The 11,984-nt window shown below is 24.3% G+C and overlaps 3 protein-coding genes across 3 annotated transcripts; all 3 read right to left on the bottom strand.

Annotated features, from left to right (window-relative positions):
- Positions 1 to 377: 377 nt before the first annotated feature.
- Phum_PHUM352170 (cln3/battenin, putative) lies at positions 378 to 2,393 on the bottom strand (the record flags this gene model as incomplete). The annotated part of the gene is made up of 9 exons (XM_002427860.1): positions 378 to 524; positions 605 to 745; positions 821 to 970; positions 1,065 to 1,179; positions 1,270 to 1,374; positions 1,472 to 1,615; positions 1,706 to 1,864; positions 1,973 to 2,118; positions 2,205 to 2,393. The coding sequence occupies 9 exons, from the start codon at positions 2,391 to 2,393 to the stop codon at positions 378 to 380; spliced, it is 1,296 nt and encodes a 431-aa protein (XP_002427905.1).
- A 3,199-nt stretch (positions 2,394 to 5,592) lies between these two features.
- Phum_PHUM352160 (class A rhodopsin-like G-protein coupled receptor GPRnna11, putative) lies at positions 5,593 to 6,951 on the bottom strand (the record flags this gene model as incomplete). Its single annotated transcript, XM_002427859.1, has 5 exons — positions 5,593 to 5,620; positions 5,690 to 5,808; positions 5,885 to 6,198; positions 6,563 to 6,743; positions 6,829 to 6,951. 5 exons carry the CDS (start codon positions 6,949 to 6,951, stop codon positions 5,593 to 5,595), a joined length of 765 nt encoding a protein of 254 aa, XP_002427904.1.
- A 3,094-nt stretch (positions 6,952 to 10,045) lies between these two features.
- On the bottom strand, positions 10,046 to 11,961 carry Phum_PHUM352150 (uncharacterized protein; the record flags this gene model as incomplete). The annotated part of the gene is made up of 3 exons (XM_002427858.1): positions 10,046 to 11,159; positions 11,254 to 11,488; positions 11,589 to 11,961. Coding segments are annotated over 3 exons (1,722 nt in total), but the record flags the coding sequence as incomplete, so codon positions are not given.
- Positions 11,962 to 11,984: the final 23 nt, after the last annotated feature.

Raw genomic sequence — 11,984 nt, 5'->3', positions numbered from 1 at the left:
ATACATGTATTTATTTTAGTAAAAAATAAGTAAAAAAAATTTTTTATTATTATTATAAAATATATATAAAATATAAAAAAAAAATAATAAAAATTAAATTTAATTACGTAAAAGTTAAAAAAAGTTTCCAAATGAAAATATGTTTAAATATTAAGTGACCATAAAATGTGATTGAATTGTATATTTTTTGTTTAATCACCTTTTTTTTTGTAATTTTCTATAATCGTCATTTCAGAGTTTATTGTTCAATGATAAATTTATCGTCGGTTCCAATAAAAAATTTCTTACAAAAATAAAAAAAAAATTTCTTTTTCGGGTTTGTGTGTAATAAAAAAAAAAAAAAAAAAAAAAAAAAAAAAAACTTTGTAAAAATATTATCAAGGCCATCGGAAAAAATATTTTTCAAATGGTAAATTACAAATGAAAGTATGAAGAGGAAATGCAGATACTCCAGAGAGAACTATTCCAAAAGTATCAGCAACACTTGCAATGCTTAATGCAAACAACCTATATTTTTTATCAACCTAAAATTTAAATAAATAAATAATTTTCATGAGGTGAGAATTTTAAAATTGACAAAAAAAAAATAATAATTTTAAAATACCATGTATGACATGTTGTAAAATGTATTTGCATAAGCAGCACCCCCAAGCAAACCTTCCCAAAATATTAAAATAAACATTATCCAAACATTTGGAATAAAACCATAAATGGCTTCAAGAAAAAGTATAATAAAATTAATTCCCTAAAACAAAAGAAAAATTTAAAATTTGTTATATAATAATAAAAATATTTCCTCATGCATGAGCACGTTTTGTACCTGTAACAAAGACATGATCCAAATTTTTTCAAAATGAATTTTTGAAACTGATGATCTTGAAATGAAAACTCCAAGTTGATACATAACATTAAACCATCTAAATTGACTACTTTTTGAAATTATAGTGTTTGTGAATTCAAATTTATCAAACTTGAAAAAAACAACACCATCACCATCACATTAAAATAATATCAAAAAAAAAAAAAATGTATGAATTTAACATGAATTATATTTAACAACATACCAATCCACTGTTTATGAGATATTCAAAATAATAAACTAAACCAACAGGAATCATAAATTTTATTAGTTTTGGCACATATTTTAATTTTTCTTTAAATTCTTTTATTATCTTTGACCTGTAATTAAATAATATTCATTATTCATTATTATTATTATTATTATTATTATTATGTTTTTTACATGTTATATTACAAATTGATACCAACAAACTTTTCTTATTTGATTCACTGGTAGTAGTAGTAGTTTCTGTTTTCCTCTTACACCGGTAAAAGGTTTTGTATTCTTTGGGATGTTCTAAAATAATCCAAAATCTACAACAAAAAAAGTTATTATTATCATTAGAAAATTAATTTCAATTTGAAAAAACAATAAAAAAAAAGACATAATTATTTTTTAAAAATAACATACGAAATTGCCATTAGAATCGGTACGGAAATACTCGTTAGCAAAGCGACTTCGGGTGAGAGTCCTCCTTCTGTCATACCTGCATATGCAAAAGACCCAACTAATCCGGCTCCTCCTGTACCTGAAGACCATGATGCAACAGCATATCTAATTGTAATAAAAAAAAAATAAAAAGTTTTCAACAGTAATAATTAATTGTGCGTACTCCTTGTGATTATGTGTGAAAAGTTTACTCACAAAGGAAAATTCGTTGAATATGCCAAAAGAGTAATTTCTCCTAAACCTGAATTAAATGAAGCAAAACAAATTCCAATAATAGCAAGAGTAACAGATTCGGAAATTGCAACGAGTACCAAAGAAAGAATTCCCGTAATTACAGCCAAACCAATCCGAAAACTTTAACAAAAAAAAAAGAAGCAATTAATTATAAGAAATTTTTTTAAATTCTGTTGATTATGTTGGTACTCCGTGTGACGTAATAAAAAAAAAAAATTTATAACTTACTGAACCAAAAATGGTAAAAATGGACAAATTAATTTAACAAAAAGAGTTGGAACGATATCCGCTAAAAGAATGGCGCCCGTCGTTAATTGCGTACAATTTCGATTATAATCATTTTCTTCCGGTACTAAATTTGTTTCATTTAAATTCTATAGTAAAAAATTAATAATATTAATAATAAATTTATTATAATTTTATTTTTACAAAAAAAAAAAAAAAAAAGAGAAAAACTCACGTTAACTTCAACTCTGTGTATAATATCGTGTGCAGCACTTAACATAATAACATAAATGTAATTGTTACAAAGTCCCAGAATCCAAAAAGCCAAAATTGTTCTTAATGATTTTACTTTATTTGATGCTGATGATGAATTTTTCGTACTCGAATCACTTTCTGTACTATTTTCACTTGTTTTTTCATCCATTATTTATTATTATTATTATTATTACAATTTAAGTAAATTATTAAATAATACCTGTATATTTTATGTTTAACAAATACATACATATTAATAAAACAATTACAATGAAAAATTTAAGGGGAAAAAATTTTTCCAATAATCTGATACTCCCCTCCTTCTCTCCTCCCCAAATAATAAAAATAATTAAGGTTAAGTTGAATTGATACCATAAGAAAAAGAGAGTCAACACAATTATTAACTGAATTTTTTGATTTTTGCCAAAAATGTAGAAAAAATTTGAAATCCATGAACCCCCCCTTTTTTTTACTTTCATTTCTTTTATCATTATTATTATTATTTAATTAAAAAATAAATAAATTGATTATAAATCAAGTTAAATAATCAATAAATTGTATAATCAACAGTTTTTTTTCCAAGTAAAAAAAATTAAATTTGTGAATAAACAAATAAATAAAAATATGAGAAAACTAAAATGAATTACTATAATCACTTATAATCATCAGGTGCAGTTCAAGTCATTGTCAAAGTTTTTCATGATCCAGGTCTTTACCCGCGATTCCTTAGGGATAACTGGTGTCTGAAAATTGGTGGTGGGCTGTCTAACAATCTGGGCCATACCACACAACGCAACAATTTCTTATTTTCTTCTTCACTTTCTTTACTGATTCTACTTCATTAACTGAATTGAGCGGATTCAAACGCTGCTGCCACGATAATTCAAATTATTTTTTGTTTTTAATTTCATCATTCTGGTAATCTTCAAATCTTCAAATTCTTGTATTTCATACTTTTTTACGAACACTTCAATTTATTTATACTATTTTAAAGAATTATTTCATACCGGTAATATCCGTTTTTGTCTTCTTTTTGAGGTTGAAAAATTGGTTTATCTTGTGCAGCTGTGATGATAAATCTCCTTCTATTTCAACTTTTAATTTACACTCCATAGCCATTTGTGCGTCCTTTTTTCATTTATGCCTGAAGAGTTTAACCTCAACTTCAACTTTTTCTGTTTTCGTTTACTGAACACACATAAATACATATATGTTGCAACCTGTCATTCTTTTAATCCATTCTTAATCCCTATCAATTCACCTAACCCTATTATTAATTAGAGATTTTTTTCTTACATTTCTACTGCTATAATGCAATCCCTTTATAATAATAATATATAATCCTCTTCCATTATCTTTTTAAGAGACATACAGTCTGTCAGCATCCGCATTCGAATGTGTCACACCATTCATTGCACACATCTTCTTTGTTCTTAAATCTGGATGCAAAATCTCGTACATATATTGTCCAACTGATGAAGCCCAGAGATAATTCAATCACAAAAACGATAAATTTCATTCGTTTTATCTTTTATTCTCTTATTATTATTATTAATATGTATTCAATTCGAAAAAAAAACTATTTCAAAAGTTTATCTTATTTAAACATAAATAAATGAATGGAAAATACCTGTTGATCATTAGAAAAAAATTTCCGCGGGAAAATAACCTTTATGGCGTTGTTTTTTTTTTCTTGTCAAATTTATTGCAACCATTTTTTGTCTTTTTACAAAAAAAAGAAAACAAATTAAAAATATAAATGCAAATGATTTAATTCTAATTAAATCTAAACATTATTTTTTTCTGACTTGATAAATGACACAATAAAACTAAAAATGAAGTTTAATAACGAAAAATATGACCTTGACCAATTCAATTTTCTTTTAAATTTTGAAATAATAATAATAATAATAATAATTAAGTAATGTATTAGTCAAATAAGGCACGTGCTTTGAATTATAATAACAACCCAAACATAACCTCAAATTTTTATTATTTAAAAAAAAAAAGAAATTAATACATCATCATTAATGGTGACTTACCTAATTGTTTCATTAAATATATAAATTTAAATTAAAATTAAATATTTTTTTTAAATGCTCAATAAATAAATAAAAATCGTATTTTTATAAATAAATAATTATTTTACATTTTTAAATATTCTATACATTTTCGCGTATATATTTTTAATAAAAGTTGTATGTGAAAGTCCAAACATAAAAAAAAAAAAATTATATGTAAAAAAAGAAACGTAAATACGGTGATGTAATCAAGTAAGTAATCTTATCCTCCTTCTCTTTAAAATAACATCAAATAACTGAGAATATTTTAAGCCTAAAATAATAAACTAAAGCCTAATAAAATAAAAATAAAAAAAAATTGAAAAATTTCAATGTTAAATATTACCTGGATTTTTTTTTTTTGAAATTTTTGACAATGTAATTAAATTGTTTTCTTTTATTTTTGTTACATTGTCATTTAAAATTTATTGGAAAAATCCTGTATTTATATAATAATTATTGTTTTTTTAAAAATCATGCAAGTTATTAAGAATAATGATTAAAATTTCAATCAGAGAAAAAAATCAGTCATTACTTTAAAGTAAACAATGATTACATCTTGTAAAATAATTAACGCATGTCAAAATTGTATTTGAAAAATCAAAATAAAATTAAAATATGCAATTATTAGGTAATAAATCAAATAAGGATATTGACTTCTGCATCTTGTTAAAAATATCAATTTAACTATTAAGAAAAAAAAAACTTCACCAAGAAAAAAGGTAATTTTATACAATAAATTTAAAAACAATGAAGTAAGCTTGGTTTTTGCATTGCGATTGTGTATAATAATATTTGAGTTTTATATTTAAAAAAAAAAAAAGCAAATCCCTAAAAAGTATTTGCTGAACTATACGATTCAAATTTTAAAATAAATTCTCACTAATAGTTTGTACACGAGAAAAACGCATAACTCTGAGAGATGATAGTGATCATTATAGTTATTTACAATGATATGTAAAATATTGTTTATAAGCCCCCTGTAATATCATCAGCGGTTGACAAATAAAAATAAACTAATAGAAAAATAAATAACATAATAATATATATATATATATTTAATTAAAATATTTGTATAAAAGATATTAAATTGATTAAAATGTAACATACTCTACAAATACAAATAAGCACAATTATAAATTACTTTAATTTTTTTTTTAAGTTGGAAATGAAATTTTTTTTTTTATTATTTTGATGAAATATTTGTTTTTTGAAATTCTAAATTGGCAGCTTTTTTAACATATGTAAATATATTTTTGGCAACTTCTTCATGAGTCATATTTTCATTATATGGATAGTCAATGGAGTCTAAACTAACTTTGTTGCTCTTTTTAAACTAATTTAAGTTAAGTGATTAGTTAGTATTAGTATCAAAATAGGAAATAATAAAGTTAAATAAACTTACCTGCTTGTACTTTGAATACAAATTTCTATGTCTTTTGACTGAATGTTAGACATGGATGACAGTGTTTCATATTCAAATAAATACCTTTGCAGCCTTGAATTTGATTTTAATAATTTAATCTGAAACAAAAAAAAGAAAAATGTTAGTAAGAATAAACTGTATCAGTCATGATCAGTCAAATATACAGTGCATTACCTGGTAGGATTTATACAACTGTAGCAATTCAATTATTATATTTAATAGGCAGTTAACATTATTGGGTTTCCAATTAACTAATGAAGGCACATTTGATTTTATTGTATCTGCTGTTTCATGTGCCAAAAAGTTTTCCTCCAAGATAAAATCAGGAGATTTTGACAGATCGTTACCGTTCATGAGAATCTGCCAATTTAATGGTTTTTTACAGTACAAAATTCTAAGTTGAAATCTGTCACCATACTGAAATTCATTTTTTTCTAGTATTTGTCCACATTGAATACTGTGAATATCAGCCAAGTCTTTCAGCAAACCTGTCAACCATGAAATGTATTATTTAAACAATTAATTTAAAAAATAATTTGAATCAAAATGTAAATAAGTATTTTTTATTACCGAATTCATAAGTTAACACTACTTTGACGTAAGGGCGTATAGCCGGATGAAGAAAGTTTAATTTTTCTAATGATACTTCTTCGGCCATATTGTTTTCATTTAATATAGTAAATTAAATTTTAAATTTTAATCATTATCGTCCACGAATACGTTTTTTTTTTTTTTTTTTTTTGAACAGTAAAAATAAAAAAAATTGTTTACTTTTGAAAGATATCACAGTGTCTATTTACTTCTGTTAATTATAATCTCTCCTTAATAATAATAAAAAGAAACCAACCTTACATATGATATCACCATAAGGCCAATTTTCAAATATGTAAATCGTTGAGGTAAAAGGTACGGAAAAAAGTATGACGAGTAAATCTCCTAAAGCTAAACTAAATATATAAATATTGGGTTCGTTTCTCATACTTTTATGTTTAATAAAAATAAATATTAATGTACCGTTTCCAATGGCTCCTATCTAAAATATACATATACATAATATATATTTCACATATAATTTTTTATATCAATATAAAAAAAAAAGAATAAAAAAAAAAACTTACAAAAAAAATTAATCCAAAAACAAATGGAACAATATATGTTTCTAATCTTTTATAATATGGTACATAATCGTAATATTGAGTTTCATTTAAAATTAAATCATATGAAAAGTTGTAATCAAACATTTTATCATTAATTATATTATTATTATTCATTTTATATTAATATATATATGTACACACATAAAATATATTAATAAATAAATATAACAGTCTCTACATATATATTTATTTTCCTGTTGTTTTTTTGTAAAAGAAAAAATTTATTTTTATTAATAATAATAATAATAAGTTTTAACAAAATAAAAAATTATTTGATTGATATAAGATGATGATGATGATGTTTTCATGAAGTTGATTAATATCAATTGACATTTATTTTTTAAAATATAATTTTATAAATGAAAATATATATTATATATTAAAACCTCTTTTGTCTTATAAAAAATAATGAGGAAAAAACAAAAAAAAGTTAATTAAAATTTAATTGGTTTTCTATTTTATTAGTAGAAAATTTTTTTTTGTTTCCTTATTTGAAATTATTTCTTTTATTATTAAATTTTCTTCTTCTTCTTCTTTTTATTAATTTAAGTAATTAATACTTTTACTTTAATAATAAATGAAATTTTTTTTTTTTTAAACTTTATGTTGTATACGAAGAAGAAGAAGAAAGATGTAGTTGAATGTGAGAGAAAGAGAGAGAGAGAGAGAGTTGTTTTATCATGAACTGTAAAATTTGTGAGTATTTAAGGTTTAAAGCCAATTAAAAAGTTAATCCTGATAAGAAGAACATGTACCTGATAATAAGAGATTATTAGAAAAATTCAAAAAAAAAAAAATCATTTTTTAAGAAACCTGAAAATTTTATTTTAATCAAATCAAAAAATTTAATTTGATTTGTTGTTTTAATGAAACAAGACTAAATAATAACAAAAGATTTTTTTTTTAAAACAAAAAACAAAAAAAAAGAAAAGAAAAAAAGATTTTTGCATCTTTGCTACCATGGAAACTATAAGATGAAAGATTCTTATGTACCAAATTTAAAAAAAAATATTCTTCTTATTATTATTATTCTTATTCTTCTATCGATTTTAATAAATTAAACAAATCTTATTATTTATTTTAAATAATTAAAAACAAATAATAAAAATTAATTAAGTTTAATAATAATAATAATAATATAAGAGAGAGAAATTTACTTTATTAACTTTTACTTTTAGTAATACCTGATTTCATAATATTTATTATTAATTATTTTTTTTAAATAAAAAGTTAATAAAAAATTATATTTTCATTTAAAAAAAAAAAAAAAATTAAATAAAAGGTTTTGTTGTAAATAATTAATAATAATAATATTAATAAAATTAATAATAAAAAAAGTATAAAAGAGGGGAAAAAATAGAAATTACTCAAAGAAAAAGTTAATTAATAATTAATTAATTAATTAATTAATAGGTCATCTTTTAATATTTTTCTCTCTTATAAAAAAATTAAATTTAAAGTTTTACAAAAAAAAAAAAATTCTAAAATGTGATATTTATCTTATACATAAAATTAAAAATTATTTTAACGGAAAAATTAATAGGTGATAATAATTTAAAAATAAAATATTGATAACAATGATAAAAAATTTTACCTAATTTATATAAATAAATAAAAAAAAACAAAGACACCAAATCGCCAAATTTTTTTACGGTTAACTTTATACAAAATATAAAAACGAACTAAACTTCTTGTTCACTATTTTATATTATTTTCTTTCCTTTTATATTGAAATTTTTGACTTTAAAGCGCAGGATTTTTTAAAATTTTCCCTTTTTTTATTTTATTTTTAAACAAAACTTAATTTTATTATTGTAAATTTATATTTAATTTAATTAAAAAAAAAAAAGGAAAAATTATAAAATAACTAAATTAACAACAATGAAAACTTTTAGTTTTGATTGAAAAATTGGCTTCTTATTATTATTATCATCATTATTATTATTAAATTATTTCCTTTTGTTACATGTATTTATTATTTAATATATATAAAATTAAATAAAAAAATAATTTATCAAAGGAACCAAAAAAAATTGTTATTAGAAGAATAACCAAATAAACCAAAAGAATTGTTATTAATATTATTATTATTATTTTTTATTAAATGATAATACAAATAATTATATATACATACACATTTGAATAAAAATTTTTTTTCCATGTTAAATACATGAAAATAAACTCCAATATGAAGATTTTTATATTTATAATATATATATAATATCATCCTTTAAAGAGAAATTTTAATAAAAAAAAAACAAAACAAAACAAAAATACAACAAATCATTTTTCAAAAATGAAATAGATTTCAAAAGCATTTAACTGCTTTAAATAATAATAATAATTATTATTATTATATTATATTTACATATATTTAAATCTCTTCCCACACGACCACGTGGGAAGACACACCACGTGTTACATATATCAACAGGTTAAAAAAAAAAATTCCAGATAGAATTTTCAAAATTAATTAATTAATTAATAATTATAAATGTTATATTATTTTTATTAATATAAATTCCTAAATGAAAAACAAATCTATCGTTAAATATATAGATAAGGAATTTATTTTATACTAAAAAAAAAAAAAAAAACTTTTTTCAATAAAAAGCTGCCTCAAAATCAATGAATTTTTATCTTTTTGTATTCATTTAAAACTTTATCATCGATTTATTTATTTTTATTTTTTGTTGTATTACTTTAAAAGATTCATTTTATGCTTAAAAAAAGAGGGGAGGGAGGGGAAGGGGACACCGTTACAAGTTAACAAGAAAAAAGTAAAAAAAAAAAAAAAAAATTTTTTTGTTCGGAATGTTTGTTTGAAACAAAATTATCATTTTCATTCGACAACATTACAGCTTATTTCTTAATGCCCTCCCCCTCTCCTCCTCCCCCTTTTTTTAATAGTTTTCGCAAAACAATAATTAAAATACTAAAAAAAAACCGTTAGATTATAAAAAGGAATAAATATACATACAATTACATCTTTTCTATTTTTTGACTAGAAAAAATTTCATAACAAACAAACAAACAAAAACTTTTAAAAAATGTTTTAAATGAATACAACTTTTTTGTTGTTGTTGTTGTTAGCAGCTTAAAAAAAAAATTAATTGTTGTAAAATTGTATGCACAAAAACATACAAATAAAAACATTTAAAATTGATTTTAAAAAAAATTAGGGAAACATGGCTAAAATGGCGGCACAAATCTCTTGAGGTTTCGTTTCGTTCGGATATAATTGAAGAGCTGCTCTTACCTGTTCTTCCGGAAAAATTGAAGAGAGATGATAGTGAAGTTTTCTTCTTGCTTCTTCTTTAGAGTACGAATCAAATTGATGGAGAGTCTGTGGAGGTAATCCCATGGGATTCGGCGAGGAATATATTAGAGGAGTTTGAGCGGCGGGAATCCACGTTCTGTTTTCAAACGGATCCGATACGCTCGAAGATGAATCTGGAGCACATAAATTAATTTGAGAATCTGATGTGCTACTGAATCTTTGCATTGACCTTCTATTTGACGACTGCGGATGAACGACCCGAAAAGAATCGGGAGCCGATGCTATCCTGCTAACGTTTTGATGTTCCCAATAAGTATTATCAATATTATCTACTGGTCCAGCATTGATTTGTCTCATGCCGTAAAAATCATGTTCGTAAGGATTTAACGTCAGCTGACGTTCCAATTTCTTATGAAGATTTCTCGGAGTTTCACTTCGAGAAGCTTCGGGATCTGAGAGTCGTTGACCAACAGTGCTGTGAGCTCTTCCTTGATTCATCATTTGAGCGTAATGCCAGTCGGGCGGATTCAAAGGCCTCCAAAAAACATTTTGTGTCAAAGTATCTTGCGGAAAAGGTTTTTCGTTCAAAATATTTTCAACGCTTTTACTCTTTCCAACTCTGTCACTTTCTAAATTGAAACAAGAAGTTGGAAAAGCGGGAGTTCCAGATTTCGTACGGACCAAAGGAGTTTTCTTGATTGCTCCGTGTTGTTTCACATGGTCTTCCGTGCTTAAAGGAACGCTCAGTGATTTACCTTTTAGTTGAACTCCAGAAAAATCTCTCGCTCCCCTCGCTTGCCAATGTTTTTGAGCGTGTTCCACTAATCTTTCCGTCACAGATTTATGTGGCATCGACCCGCGCTCCGGATGATTATATTTACATTTATTACCGTATGTACATTTTTTACCGTAAGGACAAGGAAGGGCAGTGTTATTCTTTTTAGTTTGCATTCTGAGAAAATTATCCAACGTCGGACCGGATCTACCCAGAGGATCATCAGGAGGCATGAACCTTTAAACAAAACAACACCGAATTGAGTATCCGAAAAAAAAAAAATCCTTGCAATAACCAATTTTTTTTTATCATAATTAAAAATAAATATTACCTGTCATTTACAAAAGAGTACATTAATGTTCTTTCTTCAATTACTTTTCTGAAATCTGCACTTTCTTGAGCGAGATCCCTGTAATTGTCATTTGAAACGACGATTCCATCCAATTCCACGGCCAGTCTTAATACGTAACGATCATCATAACATATTGTTCTCTTACCTCCAACCAATCTGGAGGGGGTAAAAACCACTATTCTTTCTTTTTCTAATTCCGTTAAAAGTTCTTGATCTAGAAATAATAATTAAAAATAAATAATTAAGTGATAATGAACAAGAAAAAAAAGAAAAGAAACGGGTATTAATAATTTTGACAAAAAAATTTTCCTTACCTACAATTGGATTATCCGGTCTGGAGGCAGCTTTTCTCCATTTGGGAACAAAAACCGTAATTTCCTTATGACCCCTGTTTCTGAACCAATCCACGCAAATTTTTATTCCCTTGCAAGAAAATACTTCCATGTTCCCGTGGCTCATGGCAACGTTACTTCCGTCTATAACAATCGGTCTCAATCTTCCCTCGGTTTCATCCACACAAATTTCTTCTCCTCCATCTTTATCATCGACGTCTGTCAACTTTGACGATTGAGCACCGAGTTTTATGAGTTCGGCAAGAAGTTCATTTTGACTTGGTCTCGGTCCTAATTTTAAAAGAGCCGTTTGAACTAATTTTTCCGTGTATCCCAACTTGAGACCGAATTCGACTTTGGCCGTGTAATCGGCCGTAT

Source organism: Pediculus humanus, genomic scaffold, assembly GCF_000006295.1.
Source record: "Pediculus humanus corporis 1103172107762 genomic scaffold, whole genome shotgun sequence".
NCBI lineage: Eukaryota > Metazoa > Arthropoda > Insecta > Psocodea > Pediculidae > Pediculus > Pediculus humanus.
This window is presented reverse-complemented; position numbering and strand designations above follow the sequence as displayed.